General features: G+C 35.8%; 1 protein-coding gene across 6 annotated transcripts in view; it reads left to right on the top strand.

Annotated features, from left to right (window-relative positions):
- PTPRM (protein tyrosine phosphatase receptor type M) overlaps positions 1-27,148 on the top strand; it is a 526,420-nt gene that overhangs the window by 460,300 nt on the left and 38,972 nt on the right. For all 6 annotated transcript variants that reach the window (XM_088130895.1, XM_088130898.1, XM_088130896.1 and 3 more), the window contains one exon: positions 15,907-16,004. In XM_088130895.1, the coding sequence (XP_087987021.1) occupies positions 15,907-16,004 (98 nt within the window). The remainder of the gene's footprint in view (positions 1-15,906; positions 16,005-27,148) is intronic.

The following is a 27,148-nucleotide window of genomic DNA, read 5'->3' as shown; positions in this document are numbered from 1 at the left end:
AAAATAGCCAGGAGAGACAGACAGACAGACATCCTGAATTTAGAAAATAGAGTGTTGGTTTTTCTTCTTTATGTAATAAGGAAAGAGACCTCCATTTCTTAGTTCTTTGTAATGAGCACGTAGCATTATTTCTGTTTTCTGTTACACCGTGCTTACCAAAATGATTATTGTGCTTCAGGGATGAACTGGGAGTACAGCTGCCTCAGAAACATTCTGTATTCAAGGATACAGACCTTCAAATTGATTGATTGATTGATTTCCCCATTGTTGGAGAAAACTGTTCAGCCTTGTAGCCTAGTACATTCCTTAGCATTTTGCTTTTGTTTATATCTTAAACTCCGGAGAGAGAGAAAAAAAAATTATAACAAAAGTACTTAACAAAGAGCAGAATTTCATGAATTTACCCAGTTAAAGATCCACAAGAGGTTTGTTTACATATCTGAAAACACTTTTTAAATCATTTAAATTCAAGTCTGTGTTGTTGAAAACAACTGTTAACATCTGTAGAGATTCTCTACTTTATTCCCTTGAAAACATGTGGTTTACACTTTCATTAAATTAATCCTGACTTATTCTTTAATGAATGTATGTAATAAAGACAACCTGATTCCAGAAAACTGGAGTTTCCATCTCCTCCCACAGAAAATGAGTAAAAGATGGGCTATTTTTCCAAAACTATTGTCTTTATTTTATAAGCTAGTGTTGCCACTAACTAGACAGCCCCATCATTCTGCCTACTGACAATTTATTTCAGTTGCAGGTATTATAGTAAGCTGCATCCCATCTAAAAAGAAAAAAAAATGTCATATTTAAACATGATTGGGACAAGTTTAGATAAAGCTCCTTAGTTTAATGCAGATTAATGACCCCACAAAGACAAAGGCATACACTGATGACATAAGCGTCATATTTAGTTTTGATCAGTTTAGTAAAACACTGTGCATTACAGCTGTGTGGCTTAATTCATCCTCACATTTTAGTGACAGAGCATTACTTTCTGCCATCTTTTATAAGTTAACTCTTATTTAGACATTGGAACGTATATGCTGAGAATAAATGGAATTCAGCTTTCCTTTATTACGGTCATACACCTGCATAAGGAGGGTTCAGCTTTAACTATCCATGGTCACCTAGATCCTTTGCTGATAAAAGTTCTGTCCAGAGAGAGAGATAATTTAGAATGGATGCACTACAATAGATAAGTGTGGAAGTTATTTAAACCAGATGAGACTTCTTTATATAGCTTGTGTTCCTTTTGATATTTTCGCTTGAGGGCCTTATTTAATCATTTAAAAGGGGAAATAGTGAGAAGAGCTCCTAAAAATTAATGAGGACCAAAATTGATCTATTTTAGATTGGTCATAAATGGATGAAGTTGAAGACAATTTCAATAATCACCACCACACCTGTTTTCAGATTCTGCTGTATCACTAATAATCATTAACACTGCTGAAGCTGAAATCCTGCAATCCATATTTTCAAGCTCATGCAATACATATTGTATGGGCAGTCCCTGAAGCTTCCTCAAATGTATTCATATTCTTTGTGAAATATACCTATTTAAAATTTGTAAACACTTTATCTAAGCATCTGAACTAAATGCTATAGAAATTCTCCCTTAAGCTATTATGCAGTCATTCTTTCAGCAGGATTTCTGATATAGCTTTTTCTCATCTATGTGGGCATTATGCTCTGTGAGGAAAAGGAATCAGCCCAGGAATCAGTTCAACCTCCCTTAGAGTTGGTTGTGATTGGTATTGTCTGAGGGCTCTTCTTCAGTTCTATTCAGCACATCAAGTGTTGATGAGCAGGTATAATTGGATGCTGCTAAATAGTAGCAAACATCATCAGTTTGTAGTAGGCTACCAATCTGACTTTTAACAAAGCTGGAGAGTTGCATAATCACTTGTTTCTATTTCAGCATCTCCCAAGTGAATCAGAATTAACTTATAGGATTTTGTTTGACAATGGCCTTTTCTTTCCTTCTAATTGTTGTTGAGGAGAGAGTGGTATAAGAAAAGCAAAACATATTTTACCTAATGGTGTATCAAGGGATAATCTAACTACACTGTAAATGGAATACATTTAAAATATGCAAATTGGGGTGGTACTTTATCATTTACTTCTATTCTGCAGAGTGGCTATAATAGACAAAATTTGTCATTAATGGAGACTGAAATGATCTAATGTAATTGGCACTGATGAAAACAGAAAGCACCTTGGTGATCTTGTAAAACTATCTTGTACATCTTCCATAAAATGTATCTGCAGGATAAAGTGAAATTAGAAAGAGTTGTACATTACTCATAGATACATTCATGAAACATTAATTTTGAAGTAACAAAGATAGCCAGCAGTAATTTGAACATGCTTAGATAAGAATCAATGTTATGTATAGCAGATTGTGGCCCTCTTGAAATCATATCACTGAAATTCAGAGGAAAACCACTGAAAAACAGAAATTTGATTTTCCATAATTTTTCAGTTGTAAACCTTAGAATCAATTACAAACTGTACTGTAGGGCTTAACACATATATAAAATAGGCAAGAAAAAGCACACTTGTTTGATCAATCCACTTGCATGACCTTATCAAGATAGCCAAAGGCTGCAGATGGCTGGGAGAAAAAAATTAAATGCAGCTCCTAGTCACCCAAACCCTGGCTCCTGCATCCTCCAGGCCACTACTGAAGATAGCATGGTGTAGACCCTGCTAGGTTTCTCTAGCTCAGGAAGACCTTGAGGTGGTCTCACTGGTACCTCTCCACTGCCCCCTGAGATGGGGAATCTGCCACCTTCTGGGTCATATCTCCACTGCCTCTAGGGCCTCTTCAGGAAGATTTTATTATAGAGTTGCCATTAACTTCTCAAGTTGCTACAGTTCTTTGACTTCCTTGACTGTGATAGCTCTCTTACACATTCACACCAGGTATATATTCTTTTCCGTTTGTGGGCAAAGGTCTGATAGAAACCAGGCACCTTCCATCTTAAAGTCCTGAAGTTCCTCCTAGCACTTTCTGAGATCAGTCCTAGCCAGGACTTCACCATGCCTTTGGACAGTGCATAATTATCCATAATACTTATAAAGCCCTGTATGGCATAGCGCCTGGATATCTGAGAGACCGCTTGTCTCCAACTGTTTCTGCCCACCCAGTATGTTCCAGCAGAGTGGCTGCACTCTAGGTCCCCTCCACTAAACATTGCCATCTTGTGAGACCTCTAGAAAGCATGCCTTCTCTGTTGCGGCCCCCACCCTCTGGGGCATCACTCCAGAGATAAGGATGGTGCCCTCCCTCCTGGAGTTCCAGAAAGCTTTGAAAACCTGGCTTTAGTCCCAGGCCTGGGGTTGATGTTTCTTATTTGTTCGGTGGCCCCTGTTTTGTTTTGTTGATGTTGTCTATTAGATTATTTTAGTCTGGGCTGTCTGCTTGATTTAATGTTTTTGGCTGTTTTTATGTTTTGTATGCCATGCAGAGTCCATTGGAGGTGGCAGCCAATAAATCTAAATAAATAAATAATAATAATATTGCTGCAAGGCATTTTGTAGGCTACTAATCATACAAGAGAGCTCTTGCTATCCCATTGAATCTTAAAAGCTAGAAATAAAAATAACTTCTTTCTGTGCAAGTCCCCTTATTTTTCTGTTAAATAGAATTTAGAAACAAGAAAGAAAAAAAAGGAAAAAAAGTGCCTACCTGTCCCAGCTTAAATGATTGCCTTTGTAACATGTACAAATACCAGTGTCCTTTGAAAAAACAACTTTAAAGAGGACTTTTTGAAAAATCTGGGCTGAGCCCATCATGTAGTAGCATGATTGAACATATCAAGTGGAAGTCTGTAGATTTCAAACTTCCACTTGCAGAAATCCTCTTGGTCTTTACATCTTTGCTCTGCAGTCCTGTATTTGGGGGCATGATGTAGGACTCCTACAATTTGTGTTGCTTTACTGGATATTATGGGTAAATGAAAGCTGACATTAAGCATCCTACTCTCTAGAGAGCCAGTTTGGTGTAGTGGTTAAGGCACCAGGTTAGAAATCAGAAGACTATGAGTTCTAGTCCCACTCACCTGCAGTTTTCTTGGCAAGATTTTGGAAGTGGTTTACCATTGCCTTCTTCCTAGGGCTGAAAGTGACTGGCCCAAGGTCACCCAGCCAGCTTCTTGCCTAAGATGGGACTAGAACGCCAGTCTCCCAGTTTCTAGCCTGATGCCATAACCACTACATCAAAACTGGCTCTATAATATGCTATATTATAGAACCTATATTATATAATTGGATGTAGACACTATAACATAATGCAGAAGTTGTAGAATGACATACATTTTTAGCTGCATGGTTTAGTACAGTCAGTATGGCTGTTAATAATTCTTGGCCAAATTTTTTAGTTTCTCAGTGTGTTAAAATTTTGTTCTGTCTTGAGATAGAATTCTATATACAACTTTCTAAGTGGGTCTCAGAACTGATTCTCCTATTTTAATCATTCAGTGACTTCATTTAATTTATGTCATCTAGCTAAATATCCTGCTTAAATTTGTTTTATTCTTCCTGTGTAGAATCTGGGAGCCTACCTATCCTTTAACAAGGAGTGCATTTTTACCTAGCTGAGAACCACACATAATATTTGAGTGGTGGGAGTGACCAATACAAAAGCTAAATTTGATTTTATTCATTTACATTTGAATTAACTTTGTAGTTAACATGATCACTCACCAGTCATGATTTTAATAACTGTTCATTTGTGTCACGTTAAACTTATAATTTGATAAGAATTTTTTTGAGGTCTCTGGAAATAGCATCTGCGAATTTAGGATGGCAGCTGCTCTGGATCATCAGTTTTTGCATCTCTGCCTGAATGTCTTAGATTGGAGATTACTCAAGTTCTAAAAGAAAATCATTCTAAATATATGCATTCTCTTTTAATAATTGGATATTTTTCAGCTTATTAAAAAAAGGACTATTATGATTAATCATCTTCATCCTTAAGCATGATGGCATTATAATTTGACTTTTGTTTAAATTATTTGTTTAAATTATTTAAACAAAAGTATGATGACATGTTTATCCACTATGATATAATTTTTAACCATGAGATCCACTAGCCCACCCTTTTGCTCTGTTTCTCAACCATGCATTATTTCAATAAGTGCCAGACAACATCATTTTGCAGACTTGTTAAATAGTAATAGTTTTTACCTTTGCTCAACTCTCTATTCATTCTCATTAGAGGCTAACCATAAATATCCTAAGGTTACATTAAGCCATAACTGCATATTTCATCCAAATAATGTTCTAGCTTAATGCTACCTAATAAACCAAGAAAATAAAATAGGCAGTATCTCCTGTAGCAGCAATGTATCTCTTGTCTAGCATAATTTCAGTTTTAAATTCTCTTTAAGTATCCTTCATGCTTGTTTCTTCTCATTTTAATTAGTGTCTATGTTGTGAAATCTCTGCTATGCCTAGTCATTTAGGTCATAAGTCCCACCAATCACTTTATCAAAGAACTGATACTGTAATAGAAGCAAAAAGGCCACTTTTTCTGAGGATGAAATGTATATGTTTACATGTGTTCTGCTTTTACATTTATTATTTATAGTAAGTGTAAAAGAAATAATTAATGCTTCAATTACTTACACTGTGGCAAATTGAGTTAGTCCCACTATTGTAGTATAGCACTGACCAAGAATCATTTTTTTAGGGGATGCGCAAATCTTGCCTTTGTCCCAATGTAGAAGCATATTGGCTCATCTTTTTTTTTTTAATTACAGAAAATATCATCATTATGTGCAACTGCTACTGAAACCGAGGTTTTGTAGAGATCATTGTAGCAGTTCCATACTCTAAATGGTTATTGTGCTGCAACTTTCTTAGCATTGTTAGGAACTTAGTCTTTATTAAGGAAAGTAATAATCAATAATGAAAGTAAATTGAAGGGGCTTTGAAGGAGAAACACCCCTAGTATAAACTCTGATGAGTCATTTCTTATTTTGGTTGTTTTGTTGCTACTTATCTGCTAGTCAGTTATTTGGTTTGTCAAGTAAACCTTGTACATAAAATGTCACATTATTATATAAAAGCACTGCTCTCCCTAACACTCTAATCATTCCAGGAAGTTTCTAAATGTTGACTTTTTCAGGACAAAACACTGAGAAAATATATGCAAAGTAGAACTAAACTGAGATTCCATTTTGTTGAAATTTAGTCTTTGAGGAATTTCAGTCTTTTTTTTTTCAGTCTGTAAATACAGATTCTTTCAGACACTGTCTTTAAATTTAATTTGTATAACAGCTGAAATAGGATGGATATTTTAAAATCCCAAATGCTGAAATTATGCCTGGTTAAAATAAAGTATACATATTGTTCATAGTAATTAGCCAATCAGATTACTGGGTTAATAATCCACAGTTTTGCATACAAATTGAGACACATACTGTGGGAACTCTCCATAGAGATTGTGCATTAACAGTTTTAGTATTCCATAAGGTTACATTAAGAAGAACCACATTTCTGAACTTTTAATTAAACCACTTGGATGCTGTTATTTTGGTTACTGTGTCATCTATTTTTTGGCCTCAGAAAAATCAAATGACATTTTGAGCTCTGTTTCTAATGTATTTTGTTGGCAGCTGGAATTCAAAGCTGCAATTTGAAACACTAAGATATCATGATACCTTTTCTTACAATGTTAGCCTATCCAGATACTAACCAGTGAAAAAAATAGTGTTTTAATTTTCATTTTTTAGTATCCTGTCACTATATTTCTACTAAGATGCCCTATTTTCTGGAAGGATCAAAGTAAGGGGGACAATTACCTTAATTAGTTAAGAGAAATTATTTTCATAAAATATTAAATATTCTGTTGAGAGACTATATCTCAGAAAATCTAGTGATCAGACATAACAAAGCTTCACCACTCCACAAGGGCAAATCAATAGTCATTCTTCAATGTCATGCAAAGCCTGGCACCCAGCAGAGTAAGTGGAACAGTAAGAGTTTAGTTTTAAACAATTTTCAACATTTTTAGTTCTAAAGAGACCTGCTGCATTCATTCAGCACATTAGGCTTTTTGTTGCACATTCTGGAGGTTGCTGTGCTGTCCTTTCCTCATCCCTACTATCTCAGTCTTAAGAGGTAAAGAGAGAATACTAAAAAAAAAGTTATTGCAGTGAGCCCCTTTCAGTATCCATCCAAAACTTGAGGATAGGGATGATGTTTTCACCACAAAGGATATACCATCTCTGCTAATATTATCCAATTCTGTCAAAACAAATGAGGAGCTGTGAGCATTTTGATGTTCCCCATTGCAGCCTGTGGTTGAATCTTTTGTTAGAATTTTGAATGTCTAAGAAGTGTAATCAAATCCGTTTGGCCTTGAACTTGATTCACAAGTTCAAATCAAATCATGCCCTCTTTGAATCCAAATCCCCAATTTGAATCAAATCAGAGCTGATTTGCCCAGGCCTACTAAGCATTATGTTGAAAGAGGTATTAAATACAACTAACAATCCTAGAGAATTGTGCAATTGCAACACATTCTTGTACATTTATGTCCTTTTTGAATAGCAAAAAAAGTCATATTTATCATTTTCCTTTGCTGAAGAGCCTTTATAATAAGCATCATTGTTCATTGTTAGGAGGTTTGTCACTGGATTCATAGTATGAAAAAACTGCATATCCCATTAGGTATCTGAGAATAAGCTTGTTCATAACTGGTACTAAGCCTTGCTGTTTATTTTTGTGACACTCATTCTGACAAACTTCTAGGTCTTTTCTATGTAATTAGTTAAGGCTACACAGAAGCAGGACTTGGTGGACTACGCTCTAAACTGTAAACTTGGTTTCTACAGTGTTTCCTGTGTCTGTTTCCTCCCATCTTGAATCTCTGGAATAAAATTGTTCAGTTTTTGATAACAATAAATCCTGTGCCCCTACCTGCCCTTTAATGCTTTTCAATTCTGTGTCGAGACAAGTGACAGAGTCATAATTTATTCAGATGTCAGAAAATAATTTGAAAAATGTCAAGTAGAAAAGAAAAATAGGATAGAAGAGAATTACTTTCGAAGACAGACAGCTAGCCTTCTTTTTTTCCATGAATATTCTCAGTACAAAAGAACTTTGCTGGGTTTCTGAAGTAGAATTCAGAATAAATAGATTAAAAGTTCTTCATTAAAATCTCTTCCCTCAGATAATTTTAACTACTATTGTCTGGCTTAAGAAACCGGAGTGAGGAGGCAATGCAAATGAAATTTTAAAGAAGACAATTCCCCTCATCATTCATTCCTATAAGATCATGATCTAAACCTTCAAGTTGGCATGGCTGAAAAATATGACTTGAAAAGGGAAAAAGATTGATGGAGTATCTTGGAGGAAAACTTTGATCCAGCTCCTTCCAAAGCTATTGGGATCCCTAGTCTTACAAAATTATATTTCATCCTCTACATCTTTCCCCCCATGCTAATTGTTAGGATCTATTTTGTGGCATGATCTATGACTTATATTCCCCAAAAATATAAATCTACACAGAAAAGACTGTGTGCTAAAGATTAATGGCACAATTTAGTGCCCAGTCATGCAAGCTTAATTTCCACTAATTTAAACAGGACTTACCATAAATGCTATGCAAAGAAATTTGCATATCTTTGCAGAGTATAGAAATAATTATAAAATATACAGGAAGTATATTTTTAAAAATGCTTAGGTGACAGATGCCAAGTGCAGTACCATAAACCATGATGTATCATTGCAGAAGCATTGCTACAGAATTATTTTACCTCATTTCTGATATTGTAGTGTTTATTATCCTATTGGATACAGCATGATATCATGGGCTCAGCTGTGTAATTAAGGAAAATAGCATAGGGCTCTTTTTCCCTTGCTAAACTGCCCTTGGTTATGCACAGTCTGGCAATTACATGAAATTGGAGCCCAATGCCTGTCATGATATCTTGAGCAATTGCAGTGCCCCATAATCTTTCTTGAATTGACTCGCCATAGTGTTCTTGTAGTTCATACATTGCAAGTGCAACCTATACATAGGTTGCACTATAGAAGGCTCAGACTATCTAGGGTTAGGTAAGTCTTGTTCCCTTAGAGTAGCTAGTTTTGGATAAATTCTGTTGCTTCAAATACCATTGTCTTGCTTAAAAGAAATGAAGATATATTTCCTCCCCAGAGATCTGGAATTAGATTGGCTTATTCGAGCCATTTCTAATCAGTCCCAGATGGTGGGAAACCTATTACATCTGACCAAACTTCTCAGACAAAAGTTTCTTTTCCTGCATCAACTGGTCATCAAGACCTTCTTATCTGTTCATTTACCTGGCTCCTGCATCTTATCATCTACTACTGCAAAAGAGAACAGGAGTAAGACTTCTAAATTTCCTAGCCACTACTGAGTACTGATACCTGATTCAGTGTTGCAGCAATACCATATTCAAGCAAGAAGCCATCAAAGCAGCAGCAGTAGGCTGGCAGGCAGTTAAAAATGCATTGGCCTGGCTAGAAGGCAGTTGGCAATCTGATGGTCTGATAAATGGGAATAAGGAGTTCAAGTGGATTGACAGCTTGATTAAAATTTTGGTTGAACAAAAGAAGAGCCAGAATGCCATCTTCATTTTTGAGGCATATTCTGACCCAAGCCATCCCAAAGGTAACTGACACCTCCATTTACACACATATAGGTGCATTAGTGTTATGTCTCTCTCATTCCTCAACATTATTTGAACAGTCATAAATTGAAATAATTAGGCAACAGTGATGCTCTCTTCAGAATGATAAAGGGGTTTGAAGTCATAGAAAAGAGATAGATAAATCTGCTCAAATAAAAAGTTGAGGATACTGGTTTGGGTGGGGTGGTTGTCTGTAAAGTATTTTTGCAGAAGTAGCTAATTCATATCCTTAAGAATGGACAGCTTTTTCAATAAATAATAACTCCTTATAATAAAATGCACCTGCCCTGAGTGCTCCCAACTATTGATACTGATTTTGTGAAGAATAGTTACCTAATTTTAATAGATCTGCTCCTTTTGCAAAGGACCCTGAGACAAAAAAGGGCAAGAGGTTCCAGAAAAATGTTGAACCTTGGAACCTTGTATTTTCTTTGTATTTTCAAATTCAGCGAATTTAACAAATTACTTTAATGAATTATTGTTAAGTGGGCATGTAGGTGGTTTTTATAAATAAAAGTTTAATAGTATTTTTAAATGTTCTTGCTCTTGAAACAAGTGAGTACATCTTAAGATGCAATTAGAGATGTAGGTTATTTGTATCCCCTGCTGGACAAAAACATTTTATTTCAAGAGTGATTACAGCTGCAACTTCTTCTCAGATGTACACAGTTCTGATTTTAAAATGTAAAAGTTATGTTTCAAGAAAGCATCTTGAGTGAGAATAAGATAATAAGTATATCTGTTTCTCTCTAAAAGAGTATATGTGTAATATTCTCATGAATAAGTGACCAACTATGTAGTGTTGTGAGGAAAATTGGAATGGCTACGTATAAATGGTGGATTTTAATAAATGGTAATGATCTATACCTCCAATAGATTTTCTCTAAGCAGGGTGACCTGACAGAGCAAAAAAATACAGTAACAAAGGTCCCAGAAGAATACATGAAAAGCATCCCCTTTGCTCTAAAGAATCAAGTTCATGTTTCAAGAATCAAGTTCAAGTTCATAATTTGATTCCAAAATAGCAAATGTGGGCCGGATTGATTGATTGATTGATTATTAACTAGATTTATAAACTGCTCCAATCATAACCAACTCTGAGCAGTTTAGATATCGAAACGCAGTAATAGGATTTAAAAACTTATATCTCAAAAGAGCCCAAGCACTGAGGAACCAGCAATCCATATACAAACACTCTCCTTACAGGAGGGATCAAAGTCAAAAATTTTCAACTCCAAAGCCTTGCTGAAAAAGTGAAGTCTGAATTACCTTTTGAAAACTTAAAAAAGAGATGAGGCTGATCTGATCTCCAGGGGAATGTCATTCCAGAAAAGGGGAATGCAACTTAGATCCCTATAGATGCTACTCCGTAGGGGTAGGGACCTGGAGGGATCCTTCTCCTCCAGATCTTCACAGATGGGCATATGCTACTGGGAGTAGGAAGTCTCAAAATCATCCAAATCCTGACCCTTATAAGTGCTTTAAAGATGGCAACCAGCAACCTGAATTACACCTTGAAGCAAACTGCTAACCAGTGCAGCTCTTGAAGCAATAACGTTATGTAGACAAACCAGCTGGTGCCCATAACTGCCCGAGCTACTGCATTGTGGAGCAGCTAAAACAGTAAGCTAAATTACACATGGCCAAGGCATGAGTGACAGTGAGCAGAGCCTCCTAATCTGAAAAATGTAATAATCTTTCCAGTATATTTCATCTAACATAGCAGCTGTGCTTTTTGTTGAAAGATGCTTAATCTTTGTTGTTCAGGTCTTAGTCACCTTCATATAAATCTGCTTTAATGAACTCTGCATCAGATTCTCTATGAAGGTACTTTAATTGGTAGAGAATGCCAATGACTTAGCAAAGATTGACACAGATTTGAATAGCTGTACTGTATTTCAGTTGCATTGAAACATCTGGCCTAATTGAAAGGGTCACCTTTTACCTTTAAGGTTGTACATTATCTGGGTTCTGGGTAACTCAAGAAGCATCTTGTCCCATATAAAGATCAGTTAATTTCTAAAAAAATATGTTTCTAGTTGACTACCACTTGGACTTTGGTTGAAAAGCATTGCAAATATTTTATAAAATGTTAAAGCTTTGCCCATTTCTTTAATTTCTGTTTATCTTTCTGCCTTGGATTAGTTCGTTACACATGAAACCCATATTCTAAAATACTATTTGAAATATCTTAAGATAATGAATTCACACTGCATCCCTCCCCTCCTTTTTTATAAACAGTACACAAGGCTACACAATATCTAAAGAACAAACATACACACAGAGTAAAACTATCTAAATATATCTTAAAGCAAAAGCTAAAAGGAAAACAAGCATTTATGTCCATAGAAATTGGATATCTGAAATCAAGAAAACCAGCAGGTAATGTATGAAGCACGCAATGACACAAGTTTTGCTGCACTATTAGAAATACCCAGATATATAAACAAAGATATGATATATAGATCTCAGACTGCCTACCTGGAAAAAATTCCTAAAAGAATTTAATCCACGTCCTTCTGCACGACAGTTGAATATCTCTCCTGTTGAAGAATGAATAGTGTTCTTCTGCACGACAGTGCAGAAGAACACTTTTCATTCTTCAACAGGAGAGATATTGGTGTACTTGGTTATCTATTGTTTATTGGCACTGAGACTGCAATATTAAATAAAGTTAACATAAAAATCCTATAGTATTTTAGCACTATGATATGAGAAAAATAAGCGGTGGCCAACCCTGCATAGAGATAATTGGAAAACAAACATCCATCCCTTTGTAAGTCTGAATCCCAGATACATTGTCTGTGCACTTGGCATTTCCAAAACCAATAAGATAATAAATCCAAGAGAGGACACAGAACTGGAGTTTTTCTCCAGGATTATTTTCCATGGGGATTTGAATTTGTCTTCTAGTATTAAAGAGCCCAAGTTGGCCACGATGCAGGAAAAAATTAGCCAAAGATTGCTTCTACTGAGACTAGTTCTATTTCCAAGCCTAGGATTGCATTTCGTACATACTTGGCAACATGTCAGATGTAAAAAGGAACCATGGTTTTCTACTACATGAATGCAGCAACATTCAGACTTTGCTTGTATCCTCAAAGAATAGATTATAACCTTTCAGTTGAAATAAACAGATCCCCACAATGTTTAAACTTAGGAATTCTCACTTGTTTTGACCCATATTTAGTGAAAACCAATCAGAATCAAACAGAATTAAGATCTCTGCTTTATAGTCTAAACTTGGCTTTCTCAAATTCAGATATAATGATTCATTTTAAATGGCTTATTTAAAGTCAAAAGTGAACATTTCTAACCTCTCACATGCAAAAAGTAGGTAAAGGAAATAAAGAGCACCCAATCTCTAAACTTGCACAGATTTCGCTCATTTAGGAAGAAACATTATTTTATGTTACATTGAAGTTCTGTATAATCCTGTACACATAAGCAAAGAATAGGAATAGACTTGTGTCACCTAAACAACCATGAGTATATGTGCAGAAAAGAAAAGTGCAAAGAGCAAAGTGTTTTTTTTTTTTTAAGCACCACACTGATTTGTGTAGACTACTGAGCAGTGAATTCATTGAAATAAATTGTGGCTGCTAACAAATATATTGAGGTAAAAGTATGCACAGTAAATTACTAATTGAAGTGGCATTGTATTTAATTCCTGAATAGACACTTCTGGAATGTGCCTTTTGAAAAAGAAAGACACATCATATTAGTTCCAAAAAATAATTGATTAACCAGCTTTCTTAGGATAAAATCCAAAATCCTAATCGTGCTTGAACGGAAGTAGATTACCAATTAGAAGGGTAGAATGAGAGGTCATATTCATAGAATATTTCTCATGCAAGAAATTCTTTAAAAGGGACTTCTAAATGTATACTGCAAAGAATTAATACACATGGCCAATTTTACATGTATATATTTTAGGACATTGGTATGAGAGAAAATCAGAATATCAGTGGAAGGCTTCCATAGCATATGTATAATACAAAATAATTACCCATATACTTGTTAGATCAGCTTACGTGTAACTTCCATGTATTCTGTGTGTGTGTAGAGACTTAACTGAAACTTCTATGCATTGAGCATATGTGAACTGAACCCACCAAAATAAAAGGATACTGGCAGAGGTACTATTTCTCCCCAGCTCTCTTCCCTCATTAAGATCAACGGCAAATAAAATTGTCAGGCCTGGCATTTAAACAATTTTCTCTATAGTTATTAAAATAATAAACTGTCTCCAAAAATCTGTCACTTTCAGAAAGAGCAATTTGGGAATTGAGCTAATTAGATCGATAGTGCAAACTCAAGAGAAATATTAAAACTGGAAATACAATCAGTTGAAATGTTTCTTGTGTCAAAAACTTATTTTCTCATGTGAACCCGATGATGTGGATAAATTACTTGAAGTCTTTGGAACCATATCCTTCCAAGTAATTAAAAATCTTCCAGGGCTGAGTTTATCATCTGGCCCTTAGAGATGGTTAATCAGGGACAGTAAGTTCCCACTACATTTAAGGAAGCTGTAGTTAAACACTTGCTTAAAAATATAGAACTTTAAATTATGGATAAATATTACCCACTATGTTACACATCGTTCCTGACTAAGATGATGGAGAAGATTAGCTCTGAACTCCAGGCGATGTGGAATGATACTGATTTTTTGGACCCATTCTGATCTGGCTTCTGGTCTGATCTGGGGACAGAAACAGCCTCGGGTGCTCTCATTACTGAATTAGAATAGAGAGTGATTAGGAGAAATCAACATCCTTGCTACATCATTTCAGCGTGTTTACATTCAGGCTAGATTATTATAACATGCATTAAGTGGGGCTGCCTTTAGAGACAGTTAGGAAGCTGCTGCAGAACATTGCTGTTCAATTATTTGCAGAGTTTAGGCGATTAGAAGATATAACAGCTACCCTGCATCAGTTGCCAGAGCATTTCTAGGCCCAGTTTAGAATGCTTCTGATTATCTTTAAAGTCCTAAATAATTTGTGACTGTGTTATTTGAATATCCACCTACACCTCTCTGTGGTGCATGATTTCAAAGATCAGCCACAAGAGTGCCAGTCCTGTGGTCGTAATACTATTAGGTTAGGACTCCTAACCTAATACTATTAGGTTAGGACATAGCTATGGTAAGCAAGAAGATGGCTCCATTCTTCTCTGCACAATGCTGATGTGAATCCCTGACTGTTTTTAATTAGATCTTTAAAGGCCTGGGTGTTCTCATCTGCCTTTAAATGAGTGGAATCGGTTTATTTTACAAATTTCAGCTTGTAAAATACCAGCACTTTAGTTTATTGTATTTCTGTTGAGAGAGAGAGAGAAATGCCTTTAGGAAGTTTTGCCTTAGAAGGTGGAGGGAATACATTTTTTATCCTCTCAGCCTAGTTAATTAAGGAAAATAACCTCTTCTGTGCGCAGTAGTCAACTCTTCATATTAAGAGGAAACGGTGCATATAAAACCAAATGACAACAAGAAGTTATTAAATATATAGCACCCTAAATCAATCAGCTGCCTTTCTCAACTATTCTCAAAGTTAGTGTAATTGAATTTGCTCTGGAGAAGCATGTTGCAATTATCTTTTGAGTGAACAGAAGTGCCACCCCACATGGCCCCCCAATGTGACTGACTAGACCCATTCACATATAGGCCTATATTCTACATGCAAATCTTTATTCATGCACATGTGCATTGATTTTTAGGCAGAAGATACACATGGAGAGACCATATGCAGCAGACTCTTTCCCCCACCCAAAGTACACCTCTTTAAAAGCCTTCACTAGGACCAAATGAGGCTTTAAAAATGTGATTGCAGAATCAATGAGATGACTTTTCAATAGGGAGTTATAATGTTTAGAGAAGGGATGATTAGCTGATTCTTCAAGCAACAGCTCTCAAAAATATCCCTCCATGTGCCAATTAGACTCCATTGGCACCAAAGAGGGCTTTTGAAGATTTGATTGCAATGCAGGAAAGGAAAAAGCTCTTATGTCTAATTTCTTGCTGATTAGTGAGAAAAGCTTTTTCCTAACTTGGAAGGACAGGCAGAACTTGAAGAAAGAAGCTGGTGGTCCACATGGGAAACTGGAGGTTTCCTATGCCTGCTGAAAGCTACTTTATCAGTTTCAATTTTTTTAAAAAATGTGTCTAACATAATGAAAGTACAGTGTTCCACTTTTCAAATATGCTGAAAATTATCTCTGTATTTATTTGTTTCAGGACCAATGCAAGAAACTATATATGATTTCTGGAGAATGGTCTGGCATGAAAATACAGCAAGTATAGTCATGGTGACAAATCTTGTGGAAGTGGGAAGGGTAAGAATATTTTAGGAACTGTATGTGTGTATTCTATGTGTTCTATTTGCAAACAATAATAAATAATGTGATCACCATAAAGAGGTTTCTATAACAATGTATTCTATGTTTTCTAAAAATATTCCCAATGATCATATAATTAATTTACTTCAGGAGTGAGGAAACAGTGTACCTCCAAATATTGCTGAATGATTATTCCCAAAATTCCCCACCATTGGTCATAAAGGTGGGGCAACTGAGATTTGTAGTACAGCAACATCTGGAGGGATACAAGTTCCTACTGTCATGGAAGGTAAAATAATGGAGCACAATTCTGAGGAGGAAGATTACACATTTTATTGAGACAACAGTTGTTGGGTTTCAACTTGCAGAAGAAGAGGAATAGAGAACAATAGAAAACAATTTAATAGACAGTTTGAATCCTGGCGTTGTTGCTTTTAGGTCTCTGATTCGTTGCTATTTTTAGGAACATAGGAGAAATAGATCCAATTGGTGACTAAGCATAATTGTCAGGGAGAGTTCTGCTGTTGGGAAGTACTAGCAATATTAGAAAAATATCTGTTTATTCTGGTGGAGTGTTGATGAAATTAGGCACATGTCTCCAATCTTCCATGGGATGTTGTGATTCCTGCCTAGGTTTTGTTGTTACCTTGTTGATCTGTCCTGATTAGTTTATACCTAGACAATTGTGTGGAACTTACTTCCTGCTGTTTCTAGACAGTTTCATCCTGCCTGTTTGTTCTAAAGTAAGCAAGGAGCAAAGATTTCTTTTTAGCTGTAAAGGAATTTCAGGGGTAGGAAGGAAATATTTTCATTTATAAAAGATGCTCCAGGGGTAGGGAGAAAACCCAATTTCAGACACTGATTATATAAGACTTGAGGTCACAAAGTGGAATTCTCAGCTGTGTGCAGAAATAAATCAAATGATAATTTTTCCTTATTATTTCAGCCATAACACTACATTCTTGTGATACGATTACTCAGCATTTGACACTTAACACCATAAATGTATTCAGACAAACATAGTGGCACAGTTAAAGGATAACAATAACACAGATAATTTTCAGGAAGAATGAATTCTCATCCAGGAGCAAAATATGTGATGTTATTTAATCTCTTAATTCTTTCTTTCCTAAAAAAGGTTGGGTGGGATTTGGGTGTTTATTATGTCATCCTTCTGAAACCTATTAGCTGCATTGGAGGAAAACATACACTATCATTGGAGGCACATATATTACATTGTGAGGGATTTGAGGTAGGCAGAGTGGATTAATCCACATATTTTATTTTTGTCTACACTTTTTAAAAAAAGAAAAAAACTAACTCTCAACTAAAAATCCTAGTGAATCTTGATTTCCTTAATAATTATTAATAACAAATATTAAATGAGATTCTGCCTTTTAGAACACATGGCTGGTCATTCAGTTTACTTTACATTATTGCTGTAAGGAGAAATGAATTGAGTAAAATCTTTGTCAGCTACTGCAATTCCTAGAAAAAAAAGGATAAAATTTAGTTGCGTTTTTAAACAAACACACATTACTAAAAGGGCAGAGATGTAGGTCAGGGTATTCCATATTTGGAAGAAAGACTATTTTCCAATGGTATGTTTCATTCCCAGATATTTGGAGGGCTACAGAAAAATTCACCTGAGCTTGTTCCAGCATCTAGAAAAAGAAGAAACAAACTCCAAATTAAAAAAAAAAAAAAGGATTCCCTTGTTCCCTTGGGCACTAAGTGCATAAAATAAATGGGGAATGGAAACCATCATGAGATTTCTGTCTAATAACTAATGTGTGTGATATAACTGCTATCTATGATGACCAGATTGCTTAGCGTTACTTAGTGAAGCTATGTTTAGCTTCTTTAACTATTGAAATAAGAGAGGCAATGCATGCATGTTAGAAGTATGTTAGATTATGTTCATCTTATTTTCAAAAGACAGTGAAAAAATAACTAATTTTAAATGATTAATTAGGCATGGGTCACTAAAACACTTGTGATACATGTTTTTAATATCTTGGCAACAGAGTAGTTTATAATTTCCCCTGAAAAATAGATGTGTGGACTTTAGAGTGATCAATTAATTGCTCAATAATATAAGTATTCATGTCATTTCCAACTTCCTTTATTGTAAATTCAGGTTACATTCTATGTTTAGAAATGGGTATTGCTCATGGCTTATTGTGAGTTTAAATCCTACTGCTTAGACATCTAACTGCCTGAACCTGCTCACAAATCAAGGTATAAGACCATATTTTGAGACAAAGCAGTACGATTTGTGAGTATAATTAAGGGCTGCTACAGAAGCACAAAGATGCAACCACTTGGAATGGCAAAAATAGTCTAATTCCTGGAAAATCAATACATTAACTTTCCCTCTTAATACAGAAAATTAAAACAAATTTATTGCTATGAAACAGTCCATATTTATTGCATCTGTTTGATAGCCACATTCCAAAAATGGAGTATATTTAATTGTTATTTATTTATTACATTTGTAATACAGCCAAAATCTGCAAACACTAATAAAATATCCACCAACTATATAGTGTTTAAACACCCGAGTAAGAAAAGTGTAAGACACAGTAATTAAAACAAAAGACAGTGTCATCCCAAACTGTCCCTGAGCACTCTTCAGAAGAACTCCATTTGAACCAACTTCCAGAAAACTATTTTTTTAAAAGAAGTTGTTAAAAAGAAATTAAAGAAGAAAAGCTAGCCCAATTTCTGGAGGGAGGCTAGTCCATAAAATGAGTGCTAAAATTGAAAAGCAACACCTCTGGGCTTCCACCACATTCACCTAATGGAAATAAGGAACCACAAGTAGCTTCTCAGACAAGTCAACATTGGCTGGAGAAGGCAGTTGTCCAAGTACTTTGGCACCAAGCCATTTTGAGAGATAGCTGAATAATTACTGTAGCCTAATTACTGTAAATCAGTTTAGTAGAACACAATAGGTCACAGAAAACACTGTGGAATTTATATCTCTACCAAAGTAATCTGATTTTGTTTCAATATGATATTTATTCAGGTTCATCATTCCATAATGAAACTAACATTGATTTATTTTTAAATAATATTTTAAATAAAGGTTAAAAGATTTATCAGTCCAACATTTGTACTTTACCCTTTCAAAATCAACACTGTCCTACATGTATTTTATCATTATAGTGCTACATCATCAGTCGTTTCCATCTTTGAGTGGTAGTATGGCAGACATCAAGATATCTTGACCTGATATTGTAACATCAACTTTACAAAACATCTTAATACCCTGAAAAATGACACAAGCAGTAATCTAGCTTTCCCCAACTTGATGCCCTGGAGATACGTTAGGACTGTAACTCCCAAAATTTTCTAGCCAGTTAGCTGGAAATCCTAGGAATATTCATCCCAATACATACGGTAAACACCTTGTTGCAGGATTTTCTGTTCTGTAAGCAACACTCCAACATATTAGAATCAATTGAAAGTAACAGTTCTTTTCAGCAAGACCATGCAGCTATTTAGAAATATTATGACTGTCTCTTGTTTTCAAATTATTCAAAAGCAAGTACTGTATGAATCAGAATCACAGCAAGACAGAGGATTAATATCTTCTGATGTGGAATCCCAATTCAGATTCAATCCCTTACCCTTGTTTTTGAATAACAAAAAAGAACAGAAGCTATTACATGCTATGAATTAAATGTTACTTTGACCCTTAATCCCATTTTTCTCTTTTGGGAATGTCAAAATTTTGAAAATAGAATCCATTTATTCTAGGTTAGATCCAGTACAGTATATCATGAACCATATTTTGTTTTTATTTAAAAGATGTATACAGCTGCCCATCTCAACATACTGTGTAACTCTAGAGAGCTAACAACAGTTCATATTATTATAGTATTATCCACAATAATATTCTTGTTTAGCTAGGGTGAAGCATGAATAGCCTGATCCAAAGCTATAGTTCACATTCATGTATTACCTCTTACAAATGTTATCTATCACACAAGAAAGAGTAGGCTAGAACCTCTTTCTTAAATGATAGTCAGGGAGGTTATACAATATCCATGCCATATCTGTGCATTCTCTGTCTGCAAATAGCAAAAGTACAAGCAACTGCCCCTGAATTATATTTTGCAAACCCAATTTTGTTACATTTCACATGGAAATGTAAACAGTGTTCAGCCAAGTTTATGTACAAATAGGAATGCATCCTATTAAAATGATGTATTTTCATAAATCAGACTGAAAAGTTTGGTAAAAGTTGGTTATTTATTTGTTCATTTCATGGAAGCGTGGAGCCTGTAAAAAAGTTATACTGTTTGTAAGTTTTGGAATGCACTGTCTTGATTTTTGTTTTATTATAGTTTTAGCTGTTTTAATTGTATTTTAATGGTTTTGTTTTTAATTTTTTGATTGTTCAGTTTTTGTTATTTTAATCGTGTGCCACCCAGAGTCACATATTTGAGATGGGTGGCTATATAAATTTAATAAATAAATAAATTCAATTTCTATGGCCACCCGCTCAACATATGACTCTGGGCAGTGAAGGGCAAGAGAAAAACAGTAATAAAAACATCAACATGAACTTAAATGCATCATATCTGGGGCAGCACACATAACCACATCAATAAACCCTTAAAAACAGACTCAGCTAGCTCCCTGTGCCTGTCGGAAAATCTAAGTTTTTAACATCTGACCAAAGATCATCTGAACCTCTGCAGAGACATGCTGTTCCACAGGGCAGGTGCAGTGACAGAGACGGTGACTTTTCACTGGGAAAATGATCTCCATGTGTGTATTTGTTTTCCAGTTTTTTGTTAAGAAATTGCCGTTAAAAGTTGAACTAATGTACAACCTGTGTTTTTCCTTCCATCAGTGCCTTGGCACATAGGGCTGTGTTATGTCTCAGCATCTCAGTGTAGTAATTTTAATGGATTTGCTCTTGATTTGGGGAAGATTATGTAGCAGTTCTGTATTTTGAGAATAGGCCAGGTTCCTGCAAAGCCAGACTCATTAATCTTTCTGATTTTGAAGGGTTCTTCTTCCTTCTTTTTTTCCGTTGCTACTCCTCATAACACTCCCTGCTACCATTGTTATTTGACTTTTAGATTTGTTGGGAGACCACCTACCCTATTTGAATCCAAAAGCAAAAGAGGAAGGGAGCAAAGTCCTATTATTTTTCCAGGAAAAAAATAATACCTATTTAACATATTTTCCACATAACTTTTGATAGTCCTTCATGAATTATTCATTTAGGGGTGGATGTGTGTTTGTTTACCCAGCCTGCGTAGTCATTAACTCGGCTACAGCTTTTGCCCTGGAGCTCTCTGCATCAGCGTGGTTTTTAATTGCAGGCAGAGGAGCCACCGAGAGGTTTTCCCTTATGCAGGCACCTGCTACAGATGATTCAGCAACGTCCTTCGCCTCTAGCAGAGCCCAGATACATCTGCCAATACCTGTCATTATCTGAGCCAGGCTTGTCAAAAACCCAGCATCCTTTAAGCTCTCCTGAGTGCCAGCAAGGGACCCTTGTCGGTTTTCCTGGCTCTTGTAGGCTGCCCTGCACCTGGTATTTCAGTTGCAGCAAAATGTGTTTTGATTGTTTTCCTCCTTTAATGAACCTACCTAAGGGACATTTAGCTCTTTATCTGGTAGCATGTTATTGAGTTGCTCACAGTTATCCTGTTGGTGCAGAGAGATGGAAAAAGAAAGCAAGTGAACCAAGCCCCCTACTCTGCCATCCCCATTCCTTGCATTCTTCTGCTATTACACTGATCCATCTGCTTCAGGTCCTGTGACAGAAATCAGCCAAGGACCCCTAGGAATATTTTGCTCTAGTAATTTACACTAATGATTTCTAAGCATATTTAGCCAGTTTTATGACGACCTCATTAGAATGTGACTGAGTTCTAAAAATGCAAACAGTGCTTCATTGTAATTTAAGGTAGCAGCACTGAGTTGCCATGAAAAATCATTTGAAGATGATATATGTAAGAGTTGACTTACAGAGACCTCATGCTGTTGTGGCACATGTGGATTTTAAGAGAAAGATGAATGAGCAGGTCTCTGAAGGAATAACAGTCTGAAGCAGGGGTCTATACTGTGAATCACTACCCAACCAAATGAAGGAACTTTGACAAGATACAGCAAAGAAACCCTACTACCCCAGAAGGTCAGACTCCAGTCTGATGTGCAGAGGATTCTGGTTTGGGCTGATTGACTGGTCTGAGCACTCCAGACCTGGGCTCCTACTGGTGATGGATTGCTCCACCACCTCATTCCATCCTTAACTCAGTGGGAATAGCATCTAAAGTTGGCACTGGTTTTTCTACCAGTCTTTGTAGGGATAAGCAGTTTTGTCCTGTTATTCACCCACTTGCCTCTACAAGAATGATTTCAGAAACATTATTCATCGATGGGCAAGCATAAATTTATTTGGCCAACCTGCACATTATTAGTTAAGGGTGAAAAAGAAATTAATTCTGTGTAGAGATCATTATAATTTTATCATTATATTTACACACATCCACTCACACACATACGTGTACATGTGCAGTAAAATATATGCACAGGTTTGTTTTTTGTTTATTTTGTAGTGGTTAAGCTATTAGACTAGAACTGAGGAAATGCAGGCTTAAATCTAAGCTGAGCCATGGAAAGTCCCTGGATGAGTTTCTTTGGGCCAGTCACTCTCTCTTAGCTCAACCTACTTCGCAAAGTTGTTGTTGTGAGGAAAAATCGAAGGAGGGAATGCTTTGTACACTATCTTGAGCTCCTAGAGGAAAGGCAGGCTATAAATCTAACATATATATGTATGTATAAACTTCATGTAGTTATGAATCAAGTTTCATGTTTGATATAGCATGGCCTTTGGCAAGAAGCAAGTGGCTGTCGGATTCCCATAATATATCTATTGAAAGTAAAATGTTTACTTTCTTTATGTGTGTATATATATAATTTTTATTAAAGCAGTTTTTTACCAAGTTAAAAGATAAACACAAAGCAATATAAAAAAGAAAGAAAAAGGTTTTGAAAACAGTAGAAAGCAAAGAGAAAGAAAAAAACTCAAAAGAAGCGACTTCCAATGTTCTTTACAGCAGTTATTGACATACTTGAAACCATACGTCCCTTCTAAATTACATAAGATGGTTCCCTTTTCCCCATATTCAATCCTTTTTTTTTTTTTTAATCCGCTTTCAATCGTGACCGATTCTATGGAGACTGCCTGGATGAGTCCTTGCAGTTTTCCTGGCAAGGTTTTTTCAGAAGTGGTTTGCCATTGCCTCCTTCCCAGGGCAGAGCCCAGCTGGAGGTCACAAGAAATCAAGTCTCTTCCGTTGCATTGTGTCCAGCAACTGGCAATCAATTCCCGTTTTCCTGTGCAAGGTGCCGCCAGCGTTTTTCCTCCCACCTGGGTGAGAGTACCTATTTATCTACTGGCTTACGCTTTCGAGCTGCTAGGTGGGCAGGAGCTGAGGGCGCAAGATGGGAGCTCACCCCGCCGTGCGGAGCTTGGGCTCAAACTGCTGAAGTGTCAACCATTTCTGGCCAGCAACTTCCAGCATCATTAAGCCGCTGCACCACCGTGTCCCATATGCAACCCTTATTAATCAGTAAATCTAGAAATCACCATTTTTATCCATTTTCAGCAAAAAGTCCATAAAGGGTTTCCCATATTTTATAAAAGTAGTTATTGTTCCCTCCCAAATCAAACAAGTCAGTTTAGCAAGTTCTGCAAGTTCTGCCATCTTCATGATCCATTCCTCAGTTGTGGGCATTTCTGTATTCTTCCATCTTTGTGCATATAATAACCTCGCTGCAGTTACCATATATAAAATCAATCATCCATGAGCTGCAGTTACCGTATATAAAATCAATCATCCATGAGTCTTTTCTAATTGACTATCCATAAGTCCTAATAAGTAAAACTCTGGTTTCATCTGAATGTTATTTTTTTTTAATTAACACTCTGCATCATCATATGTATTTGTGTCCAATATTTTTTTGCTTTTTCACAAGTCCATCATGCATGGTAAAATGTCTCTTCATACTTTTCGTATTTCCAAGAACAATTAGAAGTAACTTTATACATCCTAGATAATTTCTCTGGTGACATATACTAATAGTACATCATTTTATAAAAATTCTCTCTTAAGTTATAAGACAGTTTGAATTTCAGTTCTTTCAGCCACATTCTTTCCCATTGATCCATCTGTATATTATAACCAAAATTATTAGCCCATTTTATCATGCACTCTTTAACTTGTTCTTCCATTTCAAATATTAACCGAAGTTTATGCATGTTAGCAATTACATGTTCATCATTTCTACATAGTTCCATTTCAGGGCTAAATGTTTACTTTCAAGTAGACACACTTGGAATTACGCCATGGATGATTCACCTAGAATTGTTGTTGTTCTTCAGTTAATTAGTCACTGTCTTTATGCCCTGATGGATATAATTTTGCCAAGACTGTCATGAAATGCTTCTTTGAGTTCTTACAAGCTCCTGCTTGTGCCATCAGTGATAGCATCTAGCCACCTTGTCTTCAAGCATCACGGTCTTCTCCAGTGACTCTTGCCTTTGTATGATGGGTTCAAAATAAAGAAGAGCTTCATTAAACAAAAAGAGATTTTTCTAAATGTATTGGATTATGCTTAAATGTTGAACAATGGAATGGGAACTCCTGAAACAAAATTAATTATCAAAGTTCAGGTTGTAAGTAGAGTTCTCCTTCACACAAATATACTTCTTTATATGCTGACTGAAAACAATATAATCATTTCACAATAAAACATTTAAACTGTTATTAAATTCTCCACAAATGGAACAACAAATAATGATAAATATACTCATATTCTTATATTCATTTATCCTAGTGATGACCTTTTTTTAAAAAAAATGTAAACTGCTTCCCAGTGGAAATTATGTAGACATGATAGATTGCTGAAAAGAGGATGCTTTATGAAGTTCAGCAGTTTAAAATCATCTAATCTGGCAGATCAGTAAATAAGATAATATGTCTTATCAGTCAAATAAGATATCTGCTTACTAAATATACAGCCAGGAAGAACCAGTTGGCTTTATTCCATAATTCATAGCAGGAAAGATATCCTTAAGGAGAATAATTGGCGGTTATTCTCTAGGAAGCTAGGCAGATCTTTGTAATCATTTAATAAAGATGTTCCCAGATCAACATTGCTTGCCTCACTGAGCCAGATAGCAGAAAACATGTGCAAAACATTACCCTTTGTAACACTGAAAAAGACCTAGTCAGTTTTCTTACATTCCTTTTTATGTAAGAAGGTGCTGCTTTCGAAAACATAAACTCAGTAGGGAGCCATATATTAAGCCTTAATAAATTGAATAGGAATCCATTTCAAAAGTATGAATATTTAGTTTGAGGACTATATAGATCCCTGAAGAAATGTTTTGGTTCTCAGGTAATGAGGGAATCCAGAATTTACATGTTAGTATCCTTAGGCAAAGTGGTGTCACTGTCTTTTCTACATTGCTACATTGTGCATAGACCACATAGAGTAAAATTTTAATTATTTATTTCTAGAAAGGAAAGAAAGTTGCATGGATGGTTGTTCCTAACCACAATGTCACCAAAATAATGAAATGTGCATTATGATATCATCATACAAGTTCTGCTCTTTTGTACTAGACTCATACTTAGCTGAATACTCTCCAGTATGCAGCATGGCTAGATAAGAACCTTTATTACATACAAGAAGCCACTGAAATATTCTGGCATGTTTCTTTCCCGTACTACCCATGGCTTAATTTGAGATTTTGGCTTTGAAGCTGGCATAGGATATTGCAGCTAGTCACAATTAGACCAAAATAATCAAATGTGCATTGTGACATCACAACTTAAGCTCTCTTCTTTCATACTTTCGTCATAGGTTGCATTTGGATACATAAGAGTTTGTATCACAAACACAGGCAGACACTTAGGGGGGATTTTAAATTCAGTGTCATCTTCCTTTCAAGTAAATGTAGTACATGAGCGAGTTACTCTCTTTCTGTTACCTTCGTACTAAAGTCTAAAATAGTGTCTTGCCTAAGGCTATTTCATGAACTCATGATTGTTATCTGCTGATTTTATTCTTAGGAAGATATTTTTCTAACCTTCAACTGGAATCTTTTTTCCTGAATCTTAACGCTATTATTCCTGTACTCTGTTTTGAGATTTTGGTGTTCTTTCTACCCATTCAAGAAGGCTATCATATTCTCTGTCAGTCTTCTCTTCTCTTCTTATATCTAGTTTCCATCATCTTTTCTCAAAGCTCTCTGCAAAAGACCAGAACATCTCCTCACCAGCAACCATCACCCAGACAAGCAGAGATTAACACCAAGATTATCACCAGACATACAATCAGCAGTAACCAATACCCTAATCAAGGAACTACCAGAGGAAAAAACAAAACAAAATCTATACCCCCACCAACACTGGCAGGGCATGCCACTGTATATAAATAGAGAGCAAAGCCCATTCCATTCTAGCACTGAAGAAGTTACCTAGCCAGGTGATGAAACTTTTGCAAGAAAATAGCCAAGCTCAGAGAACTCCAGGGACTCCACAGTTCAACCCTGAGCTACACATATTCTCTTCTATTAGTTCTGTCTGACCTGAGAATGGCTGGTTCTCACCTTGTCAACCTGAGCCACCCAGTAGTCCAGCTAGAAGGGAAATCATCAGTACTTCAACTGATTTGTCAAAGCATAGTCCAAAGTATATAGTTGTTATATACTTCAAATGGGCTAGACAGCTATCTGTCTGGGATGCTTTAACTTGAATTCCTGCATTGAGACTAAATGGCCCCTCTCTCTGGTTCCATGATTCCTAGTGTAAACTCATGATATTCAGCTAATATTGAACTCAGTGATATCGGATATACTGTTATATGCTATTTTGTACACTCAGCAGTTTTTTACTGTACTCAGCTACTTTCTTTGGTCGCTTGCTGTACCAAAATGTAGCCATTACTCACAGTCACTGTAAAGAGAGTTTGGAGAACTGAGATTAAAAATCTAATATACAGTACTGTGACTGTAAATGACTTCTGTTGTAAATCAAATGGCACCCCCTTTTCTTTCCTTGTTCTAAATACTTTTGAACCCAGCAACTTTAAACCCAAAG

The sequence above is a fragment of the Python bivittatus genome, unplaced genomic scaffold (assembly GCF_059951505.1).
Source record: "Python bivittatus isolate LINGU-HERP-01145 unplaced genomic scaffold, Pbiv_v1 ctg000840_np1212, whole genome shotgun sequence".
Taxonomy (NCBI): Eukaryota; Metazoa; Chordata; class Lepidosauria; order Squamata; family Pythonidae; genus Python; species Python bivittatus.
Note: the sequence above shows the minus strand (reverse complement) of the source record. Positions and strands in the feature narration are given on the sequence as shown.